Source organism: Balearica regulorum, chromosome 28 (assembly GCF_011004875.1).
Source record: "Balearica regulorum gibbericeps isolate bBalReg1 chromosome 28, bBalReg1.pri, whole genome shotgun sequence".
Taxonomy (NCBI): domain Eukaryota; kingdom Metazoa; phylum Chordata; class Aves; order Gruiformes; family Gruidae; genus Balearica; species Balearica regulorum.
In genome coordinates, this window is record NC_046211.1 from 2,878,372 (window position 1) to 2,902,000 (window position 23,629).

General features: G+C 55.8%; 1 protein-coding gene across 23 annotated transcripts; it reads right to left on the reverse strand.

Moving 5' to 3' along the window:
- Positions 1-1,995: 1,995 nt before the first annotated feature.
- TPM3 (tropomyosin 3) lies at positions 1,996-21,449 on the reverse strand. 23 transcript variants are annotated; one of them, XM_075737430.1, is made up of 11 exons: positions 21,223-21,394; positions 20,735-20,860; positions 14,823-14,956; positions 13,867-13,984; positions 13,548-13,618; positions 12,679-12,754; positions 11,554-11,616; positions 11,322-11,391; positions 9,487-9,565; positions 7,521-7,588; positions 3,730-3,896 (listed from the first exon to the last, which is right to left on the reverse strand). In XM_075737430.1, exons 1-11 carry the CDS (start codon positions 21,334-21,336, stop codon positions 3,832-3,834), a joined length of 984 nt encoding a protein of 327 aa, XP_075593545.1. In that variant the 5' UTR covers positions 21,337-21,394; the 3' UTR covers positions 3,730-3,831. The 23 variants fall into 23 exon arrangements, with proteins under 23 accessions (XP_075593535.1, XP_075593537.1, XP_075593534.1 ...); XM_075737429.1 differs by lacking the exon at positions 12,679-12,754 and adding an exon at positions 12,109-12,184 and having other exon boundaries at positions 3,783-3,909; positions 7,525-7,588; positions 21,223-21,370; XM_075737418.1 differs by lacking the exons at positions 3,730-3,896; positions 12,679-12,754 and adding exons at positions 4,628-4,763; positions 12,109-12,184 and having other exon boundaries at positions 7,525-7,588; positions 21,223-21,374.
- Between the last annotated feature and the right edge of the window lie 2,180 nt (positions 21,450-23,629).

Genomic DNA, 23,629 nt, shown 5'->3' on the forward strand with positions numbered 1-23,629 from the left:
AGAGTGCTTAAATAAATGCAGGTTTATATTGTCATTAAAACACTCCCCTTTTTAAATATTTATTCCTGAAATAACCTGCTTCAGTGCATTCATCTCAGTGCTGAGTAGAGCTCGCTCACAACAGCTCACATATCAAGTTCCAAAGGTGCACAGGCCAACGGTTGATGGTCCCTCTTCTCCAAGCTTTGTTGCTGACACCAGCCAACAATAAGAGCCCAGAAAACCAACCAACCCCACTTTGACTCCACAAACTGGCATTGCACAGCTAAGCACAAGCAGATGGGACAACATCCCCTCAGCCAGCTGTTCCTCAGACTACAGTGCTTCTAACCAAGGCAAGAGCCTTCTGTCGCACAAGCACATAGCACAGCCATGCCCACTGCCCCACAGGAAGACCCTGAGCTCAGGGTTTTAGGCTTTTTTCAGGACAGCCCCTTGTGCTCTCCAAACCTTTCCCTAGGCCAGGAAAACAAGCCACCAACTCCTACTCCATACATCCTCCCTCTACCCCTTCTTTCTCTAGCCCTGTTACCAGAAGGTTTCCACCTCCTCAAAATTCCCTGTAGCCTTTTTTTTTTTTTCCTTAACACCACTCCCTTTTTCACCAGGACCAACAGCCCTGCTTCCCCATACTACTACCCAGCCCCCCTCAGCCTCTAGCTCAAAGGAAACCCAGAGCTCCCAGCTGAAAGGCAGCAACGCTTTAGGCACGTTTAGCTTATAAAGGTGAAGACGGGCACCACTGAGAAGAGGAGGAGGAGGAACAGGGGAGCAGCCAGCCAAGCTGGCCTCACCCCTACACCGCCGCCATCATGGCGCAGAGAGCAGAGCGCTCTTCCCGCCTTCCGCCCAGGCGCCGTGCGGCCCCCTCACCGCCTGCGCATGCGTACTGCCGCCTGCCGGTCTCCATGGGGAAGCGGCGGCTCCCCCTGAGGGGCTGAAGTAAAAGAGGGAGAACTCGCCTCTACAGCCCCGGGTTTGTTCTATGGCCCCGGGAAGAAGCAGGTGAGCTCGGCCTTCACAGAGATTCACACAGAACGGTAGGGGTGGGAAGGGACCTCTGGAGATCATCTAGTCCAGCCCCCCTGCTAAAGCAGGATCACCTCAAGCAGGTTTCACAGGGTCACATCCAGGGGGGTTTGGAATCTCTCCAGAGAAGGAGACTCCACAACCTCTCTGGGCAGCCTGTCCCAGCGCTCGGTCACCCTCAGAGGGAAGAAGCTTCTCCTCATGTTCAGATGGAACTTCCCGTGTTCCAGTTTGTGCCCGTTGCCCCGTGTCCTGTCACTGGGCACCACTGAGAAGAGTCTGGCTCCTTCCTCTCGATGCCCACCCTTTCCATATTTAGCAGCTTTGATCAGATCCCCTCTCAGCCTTCTCCAGACTGAACAGACCCAGCTCTCTCAGCCTTTCCTCGTTCGAGAGATGCTCCAGTCCCCTCATCATCCTCACAGCCCTCCACTGGACTCTCTCCAGTAGTCCCCCGTCTTTCTGGAACCGGAGAGCCCAGAACTGGACACACAACTCCAGCTGTGGCCTCACCAGGGCAGAGTAGAGGAGAACCTCCCTCCACCTGCTGGCCACGCTCTTCTCAATGCGCCCCAGGATACCACTGGCCTTCTCGGCCACGCGGGCACGCTGCTGGCTCATGGAGAGCTTGTTGTCCACCAGGACTCCCAGGTCCTTCTCCGCAGCGCTGCTTCCCAGCAGGTCAGCCCCTAACCTGTACTGGCGCTTGGGCTTATTCCTCCCTGGGTGCAGGACCCTACACTTGCCCTTGTTGAACTTCATTTGGTTCCTCTTCACCCCATTCTCCAGATCTCGCTGAATGGCAGCACAGCCTTCTGCTGTCAGCCATTCCTCCCCATGGCCTTACCTCACCCCCAGTCTCCTCCATGAGTGAAGGGCACCCAGGCCTGTCTTCAGACCCACCCTCATCACCCACAGGCCCAGACAAATCAACTTGCACACAGTAAAGCTCTGCAGACAGCAAGGTGGAGGGATTGGTTTTTATTTCAAAAGACAGTAAGACAATTTTTCAGTTTAGTATCAAAACACTTGATAAGGTTCTTTTCTCCAGATTGGCCCCTAAAACTGCTACAACCAAGCAGCATGCTCGAGCACAAGCGACACGCTGCGAGTTTGACACATCTCCACACTCACGCCTCACAACAACTACACATCAGCAATGCACAGCAAGATGGCTTGTACCTTATTAAGACACTAGGAGCACTCCTGGCCAGGAGGGAAGGCCTCTGTTCCCTCCCTCAGGGTAGGCAAAAAAAAAAAAAAACTTCCCCAAGAAAACAAGGCTGTTGTACTGAAGCTGTTAAGTGTAACCCAGCAATAAGCAATAAAGCTTGGTGCATCAGCACTTAGTGAAGGCAAATTCAACCCCTGCGTAGCAATGGGTTAGAGGGGCCATGGCTTCTCTAAGCCTACCAGGGAAGGAAGTGGCCAACAGAGGGGGAGAGGAAGGGAAACAACCCTGTGAAGGTTTAATTGTTCAGATACAAGCTTGCTTTAAAAAAAAAAATTCTCCTTTTGCTTAAGTTGCTTCTCCACAACACAGAGATTTACCTTAAAGCTGAGAAACTGAACTGCTCTTTTGGCAAACAGCTCCTGGAAAGGAAGTTTTCCCAACAGACTTCCATCCCTAGCCCAGCTACTCTGATTCATTGGCCTACAGCCAGGAACCATCACACCCTTCTTCCTCCCCTGCCAAAGCAGGGTGGCCCAGAGCTGATTAACAGAAGGTTAATACCGAATTTTAAAGCCACAAGCTTTGAAGGGTAGCTCATCAGCCTCAGAATTATTTGGAATGTTTACAATGGTTGCTACAAAAAAAGATAGTTACAAAATGTATACATCTCAAACATGCTCCCTAAACATTATTGCATTGTTTATTTCCCTTAATAATGCTGTTTGAAGCTCTGCCCAACTTGATGGCCTTTAACCCTGAGGTGAAGGAGAAGATTTGTGTTTGGTCAAGTTGGCAACAGAAAGTAAACTCTGGTCCCCAAGGGTTAGAGGTCAGCAGCAGCTGGGCTGGCCCACCCGGGCATCGTGTGGCAGAGGCAGTGGCAGGGATCCATTACATCTCGTTCAGATCTAGCAGGGTCTGGTCCAGCATTCTTTGCGTGCAGAGATGCTCCTCTTTGGTGGATTTCAGTTTATCTGGCAGGAAGCAAGAATCAAGAGTTACAAGTCAGCTTCAGACAACCATGAAGCCTTCGCCAAAGAAAGCGTGCGCTAGCCCCTTCCCCACACGCTGCCACAGCAAGTCCTCAGACTGGGGGTGCCTGGCTGGGTGCAGCTAGAAGATCTGAAGTTACCTGACTCAGTTGTAGCCCTTGCCTCTCGCATTGCCGGTGCTTCTGGTAGGCATGGTCATGATGTACTTTTAGCCAGTGCTCTAGGCAGTGTTTTGCATGCAGGTGCCTCTGACCATAGCTAGCTTTCCCAGGGCTTCAACGCTTCCACACAGCAGACACCCCACCCCGTGGCCCAGCAAGCCACCCAAGAGCAATGCAGAGGTAAAACACACTTAAGAAAAAATCAGCCCCTGGATTACAGCTGGTTGTGCCCCCCTTCCCCCAGCACAGGGCAGAGACACCAAGCTCGTTACAAAGACCATAACTATCTAGCAGCAGGGAGCAGACAAACATGCCTCAAGGACAGCGGAGGAAGAGGCTGTTTTCAGTGAGGGGTAGGCAGGGAGCAAGTAGGAGCAAGGGTGCTGCAACTCTGCCCAAGACTACAGGCAGCTGCACAGTCGATTCTCACTTGTTCCTTAAGCCAGGAGGAGAGCTCAGATCAGCAACTAGCCCTCTAGGTAGGCTTTACTCCAAAGGTGAGCCCACCCTTATCACTGAAGAGATCCACACGCTGGGACACTGGACAGACAGGCTGTAGAAAGATGTCCTTTAGGTACAGGCAGTTTCTCAAAGCCACTCCCCAACCTCCCCAGGGTCAGAAACTACGCACAAGCATCTTTCCTAGAGCACCAGCAAACGCAGCATTTAAAGATTCCCTGCAGGCACTCAAGACAGCTTCATGCTGTGAATTTTGGGACTTGCCTTCAAGGTGTCCATGAGCGTTCCCAACACATTCTGGGGCTCTGCACTGGGGTCAGGCCCCAGCAATGACCAATTCCCCCAAACCTTCTAGGTTAGAACTCAACTATATAGGAAAGTACTACAGTGTGCAGTGTCTTACAGACCATGAGGTCAGTCATTTATTGTTAGAAGCCATCATTCCATGCAGCAAGAAATCCTATGGTCATTCAGCTAACAGTAAATTAAGTTGTAGCACTTGATGTAGGCGTCTTCTAGCAGACATAAGCCTAACTTCAGCCCACCCCTCCCTCTCTTTGTGGGTACAGCCATTGTGGTTCCATGGAGGAGCCAAGCAGGACCCCCTGGATAAGTGAACAAGACTGCTCAAAAACCAGCCAACCCTGAGGGTTACTTCACCAAGAATAGAGGTTACCTTAATAAAAAAAAAAAAAACCAACAACCAACTCTTAAATAAATTAGAGGATAAATTCAAGTGCCCCATTAAATAGCAGCAATTGCATAAAATTTGCAAGTCTGCCAGTCTTAAGAATGATCAGATTTCACTGTGGTCCACAGCATTGGTGGTCGCAATAAGCTTGTTTAATGGCATTAGTGGGCCCCCTTCTCAGTCACACAGATCATGCAGCGTTAACTTCAGCTCGTTAGAGAGCAGGCGGTTTTTCTCAAGCTGGCTGTACAGGCGCTCTGCAGCAGCAACAGGATTAGGGGAAACAAGAGGAAGAGAGAAAAAGAGAGAAAGGGAAAGTTAGTAGAGTACCAAGATGAGCACATCAAATAAGCCGTCTCTGTAACACGTGCCTCTGAGGATCAAGTCTATGCTATTACACAGATGAAGCTGGGGAGAACAAAGGTTTGGTTTACTCTAACTTGTGTTTCAGCTCAGGAAAATCACAGAGGAAGCCAAGTGCGGGCCAGAAATGGAAGTGCTGCCAAGGGCTTGTGAAGGCAAAGAAAGGAAGAGGACAACACCAGAATAGGAGCCTGCAGGCTGGGCTGTACCCAGGTAAGGAGAAAGATTTTGGATGTGCTTTAAGCCTGTGGAGCACTTTGCAGAAAGATGCAGTCCTACCACAAGCTGAACCAGAAGCACCTTCCAGGGTGAGCCACACCACGCAGCAGTAGTGGGATTGATAGGGTTTTAACAGTAGGACAGGGACACCAGAAGAACTGAGAACGACAGCATCTCATACCTGACCTGGAGGAGGTTCCTCCAAGGACACGCCTTTGTGCCATACTAAGAACCCACCACATCTAGCCAAGGACTGAAGGCAGTATCTGCTCTGGGTACAGGACAGAGGAAGTGCTGGAGCACAGGTTCCTATTTCATGTCTGCCCCAGAACAACTAAACAATCAGGGCACAAACCACCACTGCATCTGACAACCTCCACCTCCCACCCAGTACCTGTCCTTACAGCCTTGCAGGGCTCTAGCAGCCACACTCATCCCCGAGGCTGTACCAAGCACGTGTGCTCATCAGCAACTCCAGGGAAAGGGAGAATCAGTCTGATCGTCTCCCAGGACAGGTCACCTCTTTGGGGCTAGATGGCCACTGTGCTGCCACACAGCCTGTCAGCCACCACAGAGAACCAATTCAGCATTTATCTCCGCTCATCTACATGGGCAGGGTCCTCCTGGCCTGACAATTCCAATTCCTGCGTTTGGGCAAGTTCCAGGCAGTAAAAAAAATCCTTACACAACAGCTTTCAGCCTGGCAGAACCAATCACCACAAACTGTAGCAATATGCACAGCGTACTGCCTCTGCCTGATAAGCAAGCATAAAGCAAAGCAATTGCTGCTGGCCTTAGGTTTCTTCTCAAACCCTTGTCCTACACAAGGTCCCTAGGAACCTAGAGCACCGTCTGAAGGGGATCTACACCATTCCTCATTGCTTTCAACCCTGGAATATTTTACTCTTGAACTGGAACAAGACCTGGCCAGGTAAGATTCAGGACACTGAGTCAAGCTGTTCACATAGAGCAGCCAAAGCATGTCCCCTTCTCCAGACAATCTCAGCCCAGTCCCTCCAGCATGACAGCTACACACAACACGGGAAAGTCACCTTCACCCATCTACCCTTAGCTCCTCTCAGTGCCTGCTCTAGCCATTCTTCACTCTGCAGGACAGAAAGTAGTAATGCTAATTGATTGTCCCCTTCTTTAAAGCCACTAAGGGACCAAGCAACAGCCAGAGAAGCCAACAATTTCTGTCCCACCACAACCTAAAAGTTGAGGGAAGTTGTGGTATGGGTACACCCCATCCTGGCCTACACCAGAACCCACCTTGCACATCAGCTACTACTGCTTCTCAGGTCCGGCAGTCTGGCCTCCATGCTGGCTCTGAGCACATAGGCTGCGCACCGTGACGCCAGCCTCCAGCCCCAGGTGATCAGGGCTCGTCTTGGGTCTCCAGAATGACAGAGGATGGGAGTGAACTGCAGTCAGAAGTACCAGTGACTGTAGGCTGGTGCAGCAGCTCATAGCCTTCAAGCAAGCATTACTGCTTGTGGACAGGGACCTGATGATCCACCCATACAAGGGAGCAAACCGACTGAAGTAAATAGCATGACCCTTCCTAGGCCTCAGGAACAGCTCCTCAACATGGAATGCTTGGCCAGGTCTGCTGGGGCTAGCTCCAGTGTTTGGCCTGCTCCCCTTCTCCACCCAGCCCACAGGGCAGCCTCACCAGCCATCCTTGCAACCTGGAGACCTCCAGGACTTATGCCTCCTGGTCAGCTAATCTACATTCGCAGCACTCCTGAGTCAACAGCCCAGCTCACGTAACCAGCCCGCACAAGCCTAGCAATCCAGTCAGACCAGAAGCCTCTCAAAACCTCCCAGGGCAGACGTTGCATCACCCACCAACCCACCACACAATGTGGAGTTCCATCAGGACGGGCAAGGAAAGGGCCTGCCGCAGCCCAGCCTTTGATAACATCGCTTACAACACCACTATGCAACAGCAGAGCCACCAGCTCCACGCAGTGTGAGTCAGTAATAAACCCACAGCTGACAGGACCTCCCTGTGAGGAGAGAGGCAGGGTGCCACATCCCACCTGGTAAGAGCTGGCAACTGAACGCTGGGCTGCAAGCCGCCTCCACTCACCTGGACAGTGGCGACAGAAGTGCTGACCCTCCCACAGAATCTAGATCCCCTCCTCCAGCTGCAGGTTTGGTTACTGAGGGGTTACAGGTTCTCGCTTTGTGTTTACAGAGCACAGAGTTATTGCCCCATACCCCAGGAGAGTCAGACCACCATCTGCCAGAGTTTTCCAAGCTATTACCCTTTAAAATTCCTTGTGGGAATGCTCTTTGCTTCCCCACCCAGACACAGCAGAGGGGATGGCCCTGACAGAAGACAGAGTGAGAACAGGCTGTGGCAGTGCAGCGTGTCTGGATTATCCTTACTGCCGGTGCCATTTGTGTGGACATCAGAGTGACACAAACCTGAGGAAACCACGGGAGGTGTCCCATTTCATCAAAACTCTGTTCACGAAGGGCTCTTCGGGCACTGTGGCAGATGAACCAATCCAGAAAGGAGAAAGTATTTGACAAGCCACCATGAGGCAGCACATACAGTTACAAGAGGCTGATCAGTGTATATGATACCAGAGCAACTAGCAACAGACTCAGACCAACTGTGACACACGTCAAGTGTTTGCAGCCTGCCGTCAGCGACGGTGCTCAGTGTAAAGCTCCATGCCACGCTCCCAGGAGGATCCCGTCACCCTCAGCCCTTGCACAGGGAAGGGAGGACTCTGCAAAACACCGATTCCCTGGCTCGGACGCCCACAGCCCTGCTGCAGTGTGTTCTCATTCCTGAGGCAAGGGGCCATACATCCCCGGCACAGGCAGCACCTCACACCCAACCAGTCCTGTCCAACCGGAAACCAGCCAGAGCTCACTTGATATTTATCAGCTTTCACACCCTGCTAGTGAAGTGTGGTGACTTTCCACTGCAAGCCAGCATTTGGCAACCGATGCTGGTGAACCCTACAGAGCGGGCAGGCATGAGGAAATGTCTTCAGCCAGGCTGAAGCAGGCACAGCTCGAGGACTTCCTGCTACAAACCCCAGCCTCCCATTTGACCCTACAGAGCATGCTGCACACCAAGGCACCATTTGCACCGCAATTCACATCTGTGAGCCAATAAAACACCCAAAGGGAAAAATCCAGCGCATTAGTGAAGTGTGTATATTCCACCAAGGGTGAGGAGGGTTACACTGGTTTGACGGCAACATTGAAACAGTTACTCTGAAGCAGCAAGTGGTCACTAGAGACCCATTTCTCAAAAGCACCAGCCGTTCCATTCAATTTATACAAGAGTTGTTTTCCTTAAAAAAAGGTGACATCATGCTCAAGCAAGAGGCAAGAGAAATACAAAAGGAGCTTTATGGCTCTACACAAGATATGCAGATGAGAACAACATACTCCTAGCTACACCCAGACATTGAAAGGGCAGCCCCTCAGAGCACAGCAGTGTCTGGCACATCGGGTCAAACAGAGGGAGCTTTGTTTAGGAGCAAGTGCAGCATAACTGGGGGGCTGCTGCTGCTGTCAAGCTTCAGTGTCTTTACAGCACTCGTTCCCAGGGATGCCCTGTGCACAGTAACTGGAAAAAGGTACTGGAATTCAGAGTGAGATGACGAGAGCATGAATGCAGGGTGCAGATGCAGAACAAGCCACCAAGCAGAGAGGCAAATCCAAAGTGGAGTTTGGAATCGCAAGACTTATCTGTGTGAGACAGAAGGAGACACTAATTTTAAGAGAAGCTTAAATGTTTGTGCACAGCAAACTTTGCTTAGGGAGCTTTCGGATGCTAGCATTAAGGCTCTTCCTCTGCAGCGCAAGTACCTGGCCTCTCCTTGGTTAGTGGTAAGGACTGTGCGGAGCAGCTGTTAGCAGAACCCACCACAAATCCAAACAAAAAGCCAAGTAGCAAAGTTGCAGAAACATAAGAGTTCAGCTACTTCCACAGATCAGTTCACGATCCAGCCCATCTCAAGCCTGTTGCGGCAACTCCTAAGGAATCCACTCTAGCGCTATCCACAGCCTCTTCCAGGAGGAATCCTGAGACCATGGCCCAGTGGCTCCAGCAGGCAACTAAGCCATATTACCTTAGGAAGCCTTTCCCAGTGGGACTGGGAATTGCACTCGTAGAGTTCAAGTCAGAACCCTTTCAGGCCAGCACAGCACTTAGTGTTACACATGCAGACCACAAGGACCTAGAGTTAGAGTACAGCATGCTGCAGGGAAGCCTCCACAATCCTCGAGGCAGAGATCTGTAGAAGTAACCTAGACAACACAGTGCCATTGATTCTCCAACTATGAAAATCACAGCAAACCAAGCAAGCTCTGGCGGTCTAGCCTGCTGAAGCGAGAGGCGAACACCAGCCAGCTCATATTTACATGGAAGTCATGTCATTCAGGGCGTGGTCCAGTTCCTCACTAATTGCTTTGTACTTCAGTTTCTGGGCATAGAGCTCATCTAGAAGAGGTTTAGGAGGAGAACAAAAGGGAAACAATGAGGGAAGGCAGAGTTCTTCCAACACCCTGGGGCAGGAAAAGCAGTATGGGATTCATGAACAGAAGAAAATGAAGTTAGATATGGAGCCATCACAACTCTGTATTAGTTCCCAACAATGAACGGGAAGGTTCCAACAGCCTGAGGACAGTCTGACCAGCAAATGCCTTCCAGGATTACAAGCCAGCTCCAAGAGGAGCAGAGCCAAGAACTCAAGCCACATCAGCTTGTGAGAACAAGCTGCCCAGCTAGGTCAGCAAGAACCACTGACAGGAAGAGTAGCAGGGAAGGGCAACTCCATCCACTTAGGGAGAAGCTTGCTACACCTAAGGAAGGCACAGATCAACTGAGGTGCTTTGCTCTTACTTTCGGTCTCAATACAGAAACCTGCCTGGGAGAAGCGGTCACGTAATAGCCCCGGGCATCAGAGGGAATTCCCATTCTGTAGTACCCAGCTAGGCAGGGCGAGCCAAACACGCCATGCCTGCGTTCTCAGTGGAGCAGACAGGCAGATCATGTACCTTCAGGGGAGGAGGGCAGTCCCAAAACTTGTACCGATGCACTCCTTGAGCACTGTGCAGAGCTGGCATAGACTTCTCCCAGCTCTGGCTGCCTAGGGTACAGTGCAGCTGGTAATGTTGTTAACAGCTTTGCAGAGCCCAGAGAACTTTGTCAGTTGTCATAAACTAGGTCACTTCAGCAGTAAGGCCGGAGACCAGAGCCAACTCTCAATCAATGTGTTTCAAGGGGAACATGCAGGGATTTGGAGGAGTTTTTGCAGTTCCCAATAAAAGCTTGCCCTGGATCATGAGGTGGCTCAGATTGCTGCTTGGCAGTGGTTCTGGAACAGCTCAGCTGACACCATTGCTATTTCTAGATAAAAAAAACCTCCTGAGTGACTCCAGATGGTAGGATGTGGCTTTGAATCTCCAAGAGGTGCCACTAAAAGACCACAAAGGTACATGGTGTGGTTGAAGCAGGAGGCCTGTAAGAGTTTTGGTTCACCAGCACCACCACTCCAGCCATAGCCACAGATTTAAAGGAGGCAGCTAGAACCTTCTCCTTCCATGGCTTGGGGCAGGTAGGATTCTGCAACAGCTGGCCCCAGGAGTGCTCCTGAACTACTGGGAAGTCAGGAATAGGAGGTGGAAAGGAACCCATCCTCGGCACAGGCTGACCACCACGCTGCATGGATGGGGCTTCTGGTGATTTAATCTTGAACAAGGACTGACACTGGGGAGTCCCAAGTCTTCACGGAGGCTGTTTCAAGACTCAGACTACTGTGACTGACTTGCAGCAACACTCACTGCAGCAGCCAGCCACATGCATGAGATTCTGCACACAAGTATGTTATTGTAACTGATTCCTGTTGAGTTCAGGTGGGTTTTTTCTTCCTATGCCACTCCTTGAATTGGGTTAAGCTGGAACATAGGAATCCAGCTACGTTCCTGACATCACAACTGAGATACACCAGCCGCACTATCTGTCAGATATAGCAAAGTGTTTGGATCAAGAGCTGAACTGTTTTCAGAGTAGGGAGCTGTGGGCATGACTCTCAAGCCCAGAGGCACCAAGCCTCACCTTGGAGGCTGAGTTAGGTCATGCTCCAAGCATTGAGGAGCAGAGCAGTATCTCCACTTGCGAGCTATCTGGGACACAGCCTTCCTCAGCTCCCTACTTCTCACCACATATTCTTTGGCTTCCCATCCCCAAAATATACCTTCCAAATCATCAATTGTCTTCTCCAGCTTGGCTACAGATCGTTCAGCAAATTCAGCACGGGTCTCCGCCTGCCAGACAGAGGCAACTCAGTTAGTACAGCAGCTTTGGGATACAGCCAAGGACTACAGAGGCATCAGCCTGAGGACATGAAGTCTCCCACCTTCCATGCCTGTCCCCAGTCGAGCTGAGGCCAGCTCACCCAGCTGGGCCATCCTGACATAGTCACTCACCTCTTTGAGTTTATCAGTCAGGATCTTGATCTCTTCTTCATATTTATCCTCTTTTTGAGAGTACTGTGGAAAAAGAGAGGTGTCAGCAAATCAGCAGCCCTCAGCAGCTCCAGGTGTCTCCCACTCCAGAGATCCCACAGCTACAGAGGGAGACAAACTCCTCACTGCAGTGCACATGCCCACAGAAACTTCCAACTGGGAGTTGTTCACACTCCTACCCTAGTCCAACACAACTGGGTCAGGCAACAAGTCCCACATCATGCATGTAACACAAACTTGGGCGCAGAAGAATTCTCATCCAAGCGGCATAAACATGTTGGCTGATCGAGTCTGCCCCAAGGCAGGGAAGGGCAGCCAGACTTCCCAGACTCCAGGCTTCTACAGTCAACATTAGCCCTGCACCAAAATCCGTTAGCTCTTCCAGGACAGCAAGTACAGCTCTCCCTGCTTGCATAAGGCTGCAGTTGCATCATTTCCATCCCAGTGGGTGCTCTGTTGTCACACACCCTCCTAGCAAAACATAAACATTTCTGGCCCTTGGACAAGCAGCCCTACCTTCTCAGCCTGAGCCTCAAGAGACTTGAGATTGTTGGTGACATTCTTCAGCTCTTCTTCCAGCTCGGAACATTTACTGTGGAGTTTCGTAAAGAAAGGGGGTAGAAAAAGGAAAAGAAGTGGGAGGGAAAGACAGGAGAGACAAGAAGTGAATCCATGTGCAGGGAAGACTATAAAATTCTTTAGGAGACTGCCTGTGATTAGACTGGATGGGACCCTGCTTTCAGGCACTGGTGTGGAAAGCAAGTTCCCTTCCTGCCTCCAAGTTCATATTTTAAGTATTCTGCCAGCACATATGCAGGGCACTGAGCTGAGCAGCTGAGATGTGGATGCAAATTTCTGCCGGACCTGGAGTCTTCAGGTAGAAACTGCAAGTTTAATTTGCTGTAAGGAGGGAAGCTGTTCTGATGGACAGACGGACAGCCACCGCCACTCAGACAGGAATATTTATGGGCAGAGAGAACAGAACATTCCAAGAGAGAGAAAGATGCAGTTAAGCTGAGGGAAGGAGTGTAGCAAGAAGACCATAAGAGTTCTTGTTTAATGGTTCAAGAAGGGAAAGGTTAGTACCTTTTCTTCAGCAACAGACAGACACTTCAAGTTCTGGTCCATCACTCTGATCTGCTCCTGCAGCTCCCGGCAACGACTGTTAGTGACGGTCACACGATGGCACAAGCCAGGTGGGGGCAAGGGTCAAAAGGAGCACCAATAACACAATACCGCAGAGCAAAAAGGGGGTAGGGGAAAAACACAAAAAAGTCATGGTCATGACATGCATGTGTGGGCAGGAAGCACAGCGCTACTGCTGCATACACACTAACTTTGTTAGACAAGGCCCAGAGTAAAGAAAGGCCCTGACCAGCTCCTCAAGGATCAGCTAAAGCATCCAGGCACGTGAGAGAAGCCCAAACACCACAATTTGTGCGTCTGCTCTGAGCAGAAGTTGTAGCGCTCAGCGGTGCGGAAGTCTCTAGTGGTTACTGCAAATATTTTAAGAGGCCAGAGGCCAACCTCAGCCACAGTTCTGCCCTTGGACATCCCACATGCCACTTCAGCTCCTGGTCCGCGAGGCCTCTGCCACTTTAGGACAAGTGCCATGCACTCACGTGCCCTGTAGCAACACGTAAGGATCTAGTGACCATACGTACAAAGCAGTGCTGGTGCACACCAAGTGGAGAAGGATTCTATGGCCTCGCTAACTAGGGAGTCCCTCCATGCAAAGAGGCAGAACATCTCCACTACAAGGCAAATCACATCATCACAAACTCCACATCCTCAGTGGACCTAGTCCCATTCCGAGCAGGAGAGTGCCTCCAACTCTTTCATCTGAGGATCTAAACCCACCCTGTGCTTCAGGCCTTGTGTAACAAGGTTAGAAATGCTGTGTTAGTTCCCATGCAAAGGAAGACATGCCAGTTACACGCGAGCAGATTACTCACGACTCTGCAAGCTCAGCTCTCTCTTCAGTACGCTCCAGATCTCCTTCTATGATCACCAGTTTCCGAGCAACCTGGAAAGAAGAATCAGAGTTAAGAGGAAGGAAGATGATTTTGTACTTGTAGGCTACGTGAGGCAGTAAAGGGAACACCTGCAGGAGTCACGGAGCTGCCAGAGTCTTCTGGCTAAGTGAAACACTGATGTAGCTCTGCTGAGAGCCGGGCTCTCCGTCGGGGTTTGCTGACGAAAACCCTACCAGCAGGAAGGAGAGCCACCTCTCCTGGCCAGAGTCAGCTGTACTAGAGCATCCAAGGTTCTCACCTCCTCATACTTCCTGTCCGCCTCCTCTGCGATGTGCTTGGCTTCCTTGAGCTGGATCTCCTGCAGTTCCATCTTCTCCTCATCCTTCAGAGCTCTGTTCTCAATGACTTTCATGCCTCTGCCCAAAAGAGAGCACAGGGAGGGGAAATGTATAAAACAATCCTGTACAAGCCAGTGGTGTAATGACTTTCAGAACATTAACGGCACTCCTCCAGGACCACGTTGCTTCCTTATGAGCCACAACACCTCTGAGTACAGAGGGTAGCGCAGGAAGGCAGACACCTCTGGGCTGATGCAAATACAACAACCTCGATTGCTCAGAATTAACTGTTCCTTGGAGCATTAGTTCAGCAGCTCATTGGGCTCCTGGACCAAGGGAAATGTGGTGCTGCTGAGAAGAACAAGCCAGGCTGTCTTAGGGACTCCACACAGCTGAGCCAAGCACATTCCAGGCTGGAATGCAGGAAGAGCCAAGTCAGTCTTTATGGCAGGACATCAGCTGGGTCAGGCTGCTCACTACAGCGTGTACACCAATGAAGCACAAGCAGCCAACTGGAAGTGGACCGCTCCCCTCTGAATTACACGGCCAGGTCAGGGTACGTCTGCCAGAAGGAAGGATGTTGGCAGAGGCAGCGGGAAGAGAGGCTTCCCTGCCAGCAGCCACCTTTACAAGTCAACAGTGTCCCAGAACCCACTTACTTCTGCTCCCTTGGAGGCGGGGAGGCATGGCAGCACACAGCACTTGCTCCTTTAGCCTCAGGTTCCAAGATACTCACTCAAGGCCAACAGCATTGTTTTAGTTACTCCGCATAAGTGGGTACCAACTCCCACATACAGCCTTGATGTGGTATCTGCTTCCCACCCTCCAGGAAGCCCAAGAGGATGATGGCACCGTGCCCTTGGTCAGGAACACAGCTGAGATGTTTGACAGAGTGAGAGCAGCAGACCTTGCTCACCTTTCACTTTCATCTGCAGCCTTCTCTGCCTCTTCCAGCTTCTGCAGAGCTGTGGCAAGGCGCTCCTGGGCTCGGTCTAACTCCTCCTCTACCAGCTGGATACGGCGATTCAAAGATGCCACTTCTGCCTCAGCCTAGAGGGAGCAGACGAGGGTGACTCTGTGGCAGGTTTAGCAGTTAGTGCAGGGCAGCCGAGGTCTGCCTTCAGGTCAGCGACAGCACATGGAAAGCTAAAACAAAGCCAGGGTGCTATATCCACTTTCTTACAGAGGCTGCACTCCTCTACGCTTGCACGCATATTAAGCTTTGCAATATTTCGCGCGTGCTTCGTCAGTGCAGAAGTCATCGTGCAGGTTTCTCGCCTGTCAGCTTGAGCTGACGTGACAGTTTAAGCCATAAACACTAAGTAGATGACTTACACTAATGGTCTTCTCTGCAGCTGCTGTAATCCTGCCAGGCCATCAATCACAGTCCTATGACAGCTACCATTTAGCACAAAGTCAGTTTACTCGTGTGATCTGGACACGAGCATTGCTTGAAACAAGCCCTCTCGTCACCAACATGAGAAAGATTAACAGCTTTGAAGTCTGCCAAGCTGTGTCAGGGCTCTGGCAGGCCAACCTGGGGCAGCAGCAGGGCTCAGCCGATCGCTGTAGCGCCCACAGCCCCAGAGAGGCAGCTGTGCTCTAGGCCTCCGTCCTCCCAGCAGTTCACTAATAACCCAGAGAAAGAGCAAAAGCTCCATCCACTTTTGAGACAGGTTGAGGAGGCTTTTCCCCAGCAACAGCCACATGCAGACAGCTATTTCACTTCAGTCATACACGCCAGGAGCCAGTGATGTTGCCAGAGCCCGCAGGCACTGCGCGTTTGCCAGAAGCGCGACCACAGAAGTGACTGAGGCTTTAACGAATCAGCAGAGATCAGAAGCCATCACACCTGCCCCAGCCAGGCCTGTTACAGCAGCACTGCTATCAACCACGAGGCACTGCTTACAGCCCAGTCTGTGTCAACCCCGACCAGAGCCTGGGGGGAAGCCTAGATGCTTTGGGGACGCTAATACCCCACATCAGCCACCTCAGGGGAGCCCAGCATCCTGCTCTCCAGCAGGATTACTGCACTGGTACAGAGAAAGACAGGGCTGCAGCCATTTCAGGACAGCACTGCGATCTAGAGACTCACACACAGGCACATGCCAGGCATATATGAAATACCCCAGCTACTTGTAACAAAGCAGCCTGAAAGGACATGCTGCTTCTAACCGTGCCCAAGGAGGGAAGAGCAGAGCTATGAAAGAAGCCAGTGTTAGAGCGGGGCCAAACACAAATCATGTTCAGTTCCTGGGAGAGCTCTTCCCTCCAGTTGGCAGCAAGGCGCTCAACACCCCCCTGCCTCCACAGCACATTTCAAGACCAGGTTGTGAGAACACAAGTTGAAGAGGAGCTCCTGTGCCAGCACGCCCTACTCTTCACCAGGGAAGCCGGCAACACTTTGATGCTCAAACAAGGCAGCACTGCAACGGGCTGCCCCAGAGCCAACCCCAGCAGCGTGTTCCTCCAGAGGAGGAAGTGGCCTGCTCAAAGAGGAACAAAATGATAAACAGAACTGGGAAGGAGACTGCTCGATACATGTCTTTTGCCTATTAAAGAGGCAACGAGCTGTCAAGGTGAGAAGTTTCCTCCTTCTCCCAGGGGATGGAGACACACCAGCACAGCAGGCCTCTGTTTTCTGACCTCCTGAACCACATCATTTAGCCCTGACTTCCTGCAGGCAGCACTTCACCCACCCAAAAAATCCACCGCCCTTGCTGTTAAGGAACTGCCTCTCTCCCTTTGCAGAGGGGTCCTTACATCTCCCTTTGCTTCTCCTCACTGGATACATCCGAAGCTGTCAGGCTTCCCCAGAGCACGGGGGTGACACCAAATGAGCAGCTCACTTCCGTTACTCTGTGCTTCCTTCAGGAAGGCAGCCCTGAGTCAGGGAGCTACTAGGAGCCCCGCAAGCCAAGGGCAGAGCTCGCCTCGGCCTTTGAGGCTCACCCTCACTTCCCCAGGCCATAAAGACCTAACAGGGACATTCCTCAGGACCCAAGGGCCAGGCCACAGAGTGAGTACAAGACACCACTACGCTGGGAGCGCTGGTTCTCTCCCCTGTAGCGAGGCTCCAGCAAGCTGGGAGAAACATGCACGTTCCCATGACAACAGCACTACTGCAAGAGAATTCCTTATGTGGCTGCAAAGAAAGAGCTCAGCTGAGGTCTGGGAGTGGCCTCATCCCACTGAGCGACAGAAGCTTCTGCCATCAGCCTCGGTAGCAAAGCCCGATCAGTCCCACAGCACCACACCGCTCCTCACGGACATCAGTCCTGGGGATGGAAAAGCCCCAGCTTCCCATTTTGAACAGATTCAGCAGCAAAGTCACCGCACGAATTTGCTGAGACCCACGCTCGGATCCGAGCCAGTCGCCTGCAAGGACCTGCCCTGTGTCACCCCGTCCCCTGTCCCCACGATGACACCGGTCTTGCCTGCCTCCGGACAAAGCTGTGCGGGCAGTCGCCCACCAGTTCCGACCCTGCTGGGATTCCTCCTCCCTTCCCGCCACACAATCCCAGCCCAGCCCCTGCCTGCCCCGGCCAGCAGAGATCCCGCACTCACCGAGATTTGGGCAGGATGCAGAGCCTGGGAGTTTCCCACTCCGCTCTCGCACTGGCAGGACCACGAGTGAGATCACTTCCATTTTATCAGCACATGCCAAGGCTACTCACACCTTTGTGCTTACAACGCTGGGCCAGACAAGATGGCCGAGTTCCTGCCCTTCCTCCCCAGCAGCTCGGAGCGAGCAGCCAGCCGGGGAACCCGACCCGTAGACCGGGCACCCTCGGGTCTCCACACCAGCCGCTTTCAGCTCCGGGCTGGCTCGGGAGAGCGGTAACGATGAAAGAAAGATTCGCCGGCTCCCTCCGGCTCCAGCCGCGCCTCAGCACCGGCCGAGCTATCACGGGTGGGGTCCGGGAGACCCCAGAAAGAACCGCCGCCACCACGGGACACACGGTAGGGACGCTCGCCCCGCCGCTGGCTCGGAGGGGATGGAACCCCCGGCCGACACCACGGCGAGCGGCGCAGGGCCCGGACCGCTGCGGGCTGAGATCACGCAGAACCACGGAGACCCGAGCGGGGATACCCCCCCCCCCCCGCAGCCCCGGGCCCCGCCACGCTGCCCGGACCCAGCTCGGAGAGACTCTGAGCGCACCCACGCCCGTGGAAGAACCGCCCGCCCCGACTCCATCCATCCCCGGGGGACCGGCACCGGGGTACCCGCACACCGCGGCCCAGGTCCGCGGCACCGGCGATACCTGCTCGCGGTTGCGGCGCTCGGCCTCCACCTCCCGCTGCAGGCGGTCAGCCCGCTCCTCGGCGTCGTCCGCCTGTTGCTGCAACACCTGGATCTTACGCTTCACCGCCTCGATGGTGGTAGTCCCCGCCATCGTCCCGTCCGGTCCCGCCGCGCCGGCCCCGCCCTGAAATACCGGAACCCACCGCCCCGGCCCCACCGCCCGGGAAGTGACGTCACTTCCCCTCCGCGTTGCCATGGTGATGGGGAGCAGCCGCCCGGCTCCGCGACGGCGAGGCCTGGAGACGCCGGGACGGCCCACGCGGGAGCGGTGACACCGGGTTCTGTCCCACGCGGGCCTGGGAGCACGGAGACCTGTCCCACGGAGGCCTGGGTTCACCAGGACCTGTCCCGCGGGGACCTGGGGACACCGAGATCTGCCCCACGCGGGTGGGGGGGACAGCAGGACCTACCCCGCAGGCGCCTGGGTACACCGGGACCTGCCCCGTGTGGGTGTGGGGACACCAGGGACCTGCCCCATGTGGGTATGGGGACACAGGGGACCTGCGCCACACAGGACCAGGTACACCGGGACCTGCCCCATGTGGGTATGGGGACACAGGGGACCTGTGCCACACAGGACCAGGTACACCGGGACCTGCCCCACACGGCACGGGGACCAGGGACAGCCCCACAGCGGCCTGAGGACTGGGGCCCTGCCCCACACGATCCTAGGAGTGTGCCCCGCACGCGCCTCCACGTCCTGCCCTGTGTGGGTGCACGTACCCGTGGGCTCCCACCCTGCCCCTCGCAGCTCTCCAAACCCTGGGGGGTGCCTGGGCCCGGTGCTGTGTGGCCCCAGGAGCGTTGTGGGGCTGGGGCTGCCTGGGGCTGCCCCGTCCCTCGGTCCTGCGGGCCTTATACGGGCACAGCCAGGCCGCAGCGTCGCATTCCCGGGGGCTGAGCTCACGCACCGCCTCCCCCACCCACTCCAGCCCTGGAGAGCACCCAGACCCTGCCAGCCCCGAGACCCCGCAGCCCTGCGGCAGATCATGCTCCCCTCCTTCCTCCCAGGGGACGGGGCTCCGGCAGTCACCGGCACCGCCAAGCCGCAGTATAGAGCACTGCTGCCAGGCTCCTGCTCCGCCGCCACACGCCAAAACCTGCCGTTGCAATAGCTCTTTAGCTGTTGCTAAAACTCTCCAGTCTGAAGGCAGAAAATGCTGCCAAGAGGCATTCTGTGCTGCGAGGGTCACAGAGCTTCCTGAGAGCTCAATAAAGACGTATCCGAGACCTGTCGTTGCCCTCGCTTGCCACGGAGCCTGTTTGGCACCCTGGGGGGATGGCGGCCAGAAAAAAGGGAGCTCCAAATGAACAGAAAGGGATTAACAAGACACAAAGTGAGTGGGGATGTGGTCCTCAATGCTGCAGTGTGATGGCAGGGAGAGAGTGTGAAAATGCCGGCGGGGCGCAAAGGGAGGGAAGAAGGGTGCAAGGGAGGGAAAGGGCTCCCCAGAGCTCTGCAATGCCACGCTTGGCACGTGCCAAGCTCCAGCACAGGGCCGGCACTCCCGGCACGCTCAGCCGGGGCCAGGGCAGGAAGCCGTGAGCAAAGCCGTGGGGCTGACGAACCACCCAGGGCTCAGGGATGGCTTGGGAGGTCCCGATTATGCCCTGGCCCCCAGCTTGGAGTGCGGACATGCCAGCGAGAGCCAGCCCAGGCACCGTGCTGGGGCTTGGGGCGCTTCCCCATGGCCCGGCATCAGCAGCGTAGCAGGAGGGGAAGGCTCCTGCCTCTGGGCTGGACATCAGAGCTGGGCCCGTGGAGGGAGAGGAGCCGGGGGCTTTCTCCTGGCTCCCGCAGGACGGAAGATCTGCATCTCCCCAACACTCGACCACTGAGACATCGCCGCCGCACAAGGTGACAGCCCCTCCGGCTGCCGTGTCCCAGTGGGTGAGGAGCGGGGCCAGACGCCGCGCCACGTGATGGCCGGGAGAGCGGCCGGCCAGCGAAACCCTGCACCGCTCGCGCCATTGTTTTCCTGGAAACGGCGGCCAACAATAGCCAGGCTGCGCAGTTGTCACACTGCCCACGCGGCCTCCGCCTGCCTGGGGAGACAAGAGCTCCCTCCTCCTCTGGAGCTCGGCTCCTCTGACAGAGGCCGTGACTCGGAGCTTCCTGGGGACACGAGCGGACCCCACGTCCCGTGCCGGAGGAGCTGCTCACTGCCGCCAGCCGCTGTGGCTCTGCCCCCAGCTCAGGGTCCCCATACCCCAGGGAGCCTGGCTGCCCGGCCTGCTCCATCCCTGCTTCTGGGCTGCCTGGGACGTCCTTGCCCAGGAAGAAGCTGGGACTGGCCCCTGCCAGCATCCTTCTATCCCCTCCGTGGCCATGGGTGGCCCCCCAGGATGCGTCCTTCCCGGGGTCTGCTCCCAGACACCTCCACAGCTTTGCCAGGAGTGCATCGAGCCTGTCAGGGACTTTCCTTTGTCCCCAAGGCTGCAGGGAAGGGCCGCAGTCCCACCAGGAGGGAAAACAAGGGGAGGGCAGCTAACCCAGCTCCCAACCTGCACCCCATACATACGTCCGCCGCCTTCTTCTCCGCCAGCTCCAGCTTCTCCTGGGCATCTTTCAGGGCCTCGGAGTATTTGTCCAGCTCGTCCTCCGTCCCCTTCAGCTTCTTCTGCATGGCAGCGAGCTCATCCTCCAGCTGGAAGGGCAGCGGCTGTCACTGCAGGTAGATGCCCCTCCGGACCCCTGCATGGCAGGACAGCCCTGCCTACCCCATCCTAGGCTCAGCTCTGCCCCACAGCATCCCTCCTGCCCCATCCCGGGGCCAGCTCTGCCCCATAGTGTCCATCCCTCTCCCGCATGACACCAGCTGGCAGGGGCTGAGCCCTGGGCAGCCCTCGGGATGCCCCACAACATCGCAGTGCGGCCCCCGAGCTGTGGGGCAGTGGCAGCTCTCATGCCCTCCTCCCCCTTGCCAGAGTCTGGGCTCAGCGCAGCCCAGCACAGGGGAAACCATCCCCCTGAACATCCCCGGCTGGGGGCTTCGGCCGCCCGCCCTACCTGCTTGCTCCGTTCCTCCGCCTGTTTCTGCTCAGCCTCTGCCTGCTCCGCTCGGTCCAAGGCGTTCTCCTTGTCCAGCTTCAGCATCTGCATCTTCTTCTTGATGGCCTCCATCCTTGGTGGGACACGGGTGCCAGTGGTGGGGCAGCGGGCAGCAGGACAGGCAAGGGGCAGGCAGGGCGGCAGTGCTGCCTGCCACCTCACCGTCGGGTTTATCAACTCTGCCCTGCCCGCCAGTGCGGGGGCTTTGCCTTTCTTGGGCCGAGCCACCTCCCCACCTTCCCAAAAAGTCTGTGCTCGGGACCCATTGTCTGCCCTGGGGGGGGTCCAGGCGGCCACAGCCTTATTTGGGCTCCTGAGGACAGCTGGGGCAGTTATAAAAAGCAGCAGCAGGTCTGCGAGCGGAGGGTCCTGCATTGTGCCGGCTGCCCACCCCCTCGTGCAATGGGACACCCTGGCCCGTGTCGCGGGGACACCGTGCTCCCACCCGGCACTCCCTTGGGACCTGCTGGGCAGGCACTGAGCTGAGTCTGCGCATCACCAGCAACAAAGTCCCCCCATTTGCACCCCACTGGGTGCTCAGGATGTTTTGGTGGCCCCCAGGATGGGATTACCCCTTCCCCGGGGGCGGTGTGGAAAAGGGCGAGCTCAACCTGGCACTATTTTAAGAGCAGGGGCTTAGCAGCATCCCCTGGGTCTGAATTGTTTGGCTCAGTGGGGAGCAGTGGGGGGAGACGTGCCCAACACCTGGAGAAGAGCTCCATGTCGGTGCTTGGCGGCGAGGCAGAAGATGCTGGAGGAGCAGCTGGAGGAGCAAATTCCCCAGGCGAGGGGAGGAATTAGCAGGGAGAGTGGCGGCACTTCCTACGCAGCCGGGGGATTAGCAGCCTCCTCGCACCAGCCACAAGGTCCCGCTGGCCCCGCAAGCCAGGTCGGGATCTCCCGCGAGGAGACCCACTGCTCCCATCTCGAGACAGATTTTGGGGGCCGAGGGGGTCAGCAACCAGGGACCCAAGAGATGGAGACCAACCCTGCCAGTGGCCACGAAGGGCTCTGAGCAGCCACTGCACCTCCATGCCCTTGGGAGCCATAAATGGCAGCGTAGCCAGCGGCGGGCACGGGGCCACGTGCCTTTGTCCTGGGATCATCCCAGGCGCGAGCAGGAGGACAGGTGGTAAGCGCTGACCCCACCGCCATCCCAAACCTCCGCCAGCCTCCAGGGATGGCAGCTCCCAGATCCCTCTCCCCAGCCCCGCAGAGGCAGTCGCACGGTGTGGGCAGATGGGTTTTATTGCAGATGGTGGGCAGGGGGTGCGGGAAGGGGCGCGGAGGGACCCCCCCATGCTCCCCCCTGCCTGTGGGAGGGTGCAGGCAGTATCTTGACGGGTCGGCGCTGAACATCCCTGGCACTGTAAGAATATGTTTGATATTTAGTTGGTTTTCCAATAAAACAACCTAATATCAAACATATCAGACAGAGGCAGGGGCAGGCGGAGGTGGATGGGACCCGGCGCTCAGCACCCTGCAAGAGGAGAGAAGGAGAAGCTGAGAGCTGGCGGTGGGGGTTGACTCCCTGCTGTTTAGGACAGGACACCCCCCCCCCACCCAGGGGACCGTGCAGGCAGCACCCTGGCCTCGCCTGGGTGGCTGCACCAGCACTGGGATGCTCTGGGATCCAGTGCCTGAGCAGGAGGCACCCTGCGATGGGGAAGAAGCCAGAGCTGGGCAGCGCAGGCACAGTCTCCTGGCACGGCACCGGCACGCCATGGCACAGCACCGGCACGCCACGGCACGGCGTGGACTGTTACGTCACGGTGTGGCACGGCGCAGCAGACAGCGCTGCCCACCCATCCCTGCGCACCCAGGGCTGAGGGGACCCCACGTCCGTTCCCTGCCTTACCTGGGCTGGCGCGGGGGGCTCCTCGGCAGTCTGGCTCAGGGGCCGCCCAGCCACCGTTTATAACCGCGCTCAGCTGCACCCGGCGGGGGGATGCGGCCAGCAAGCGCCCTGGCCCTGCGCACGTGGCCTCGTTCCCATTAATTACCACCCATCGACGTCCCCCTGCCCCCTCCGCGGACCCCCGCGCCCTTGCCGCTGAGTACTGCCGGTCGATACAGGTCGATGGCCCCGCACCGCCTGCTCCTGCCCCCAGTCACACGCCGCCGTCATTAGTGGGGCCGTCAATACCGGGGAGCCGGGCCCATCCCGGCGGGCTCTGCGCCACTGAGGGGCTGCGTGTAACCCTGCTCAAGGACGAGCCCCAGCCAGCACCGGGGGGGGGGGGGGGGGGGGGGGGCTGTGTCCCTGCCCCCTCGCTTTGGGGAAGCCGCTGGAACCCCCCCCATGCACAGAAGCATCCCCTCCGCAGGGCGGCTGGAGGAGGCCTTCATGTGGATGTGGTCCCAC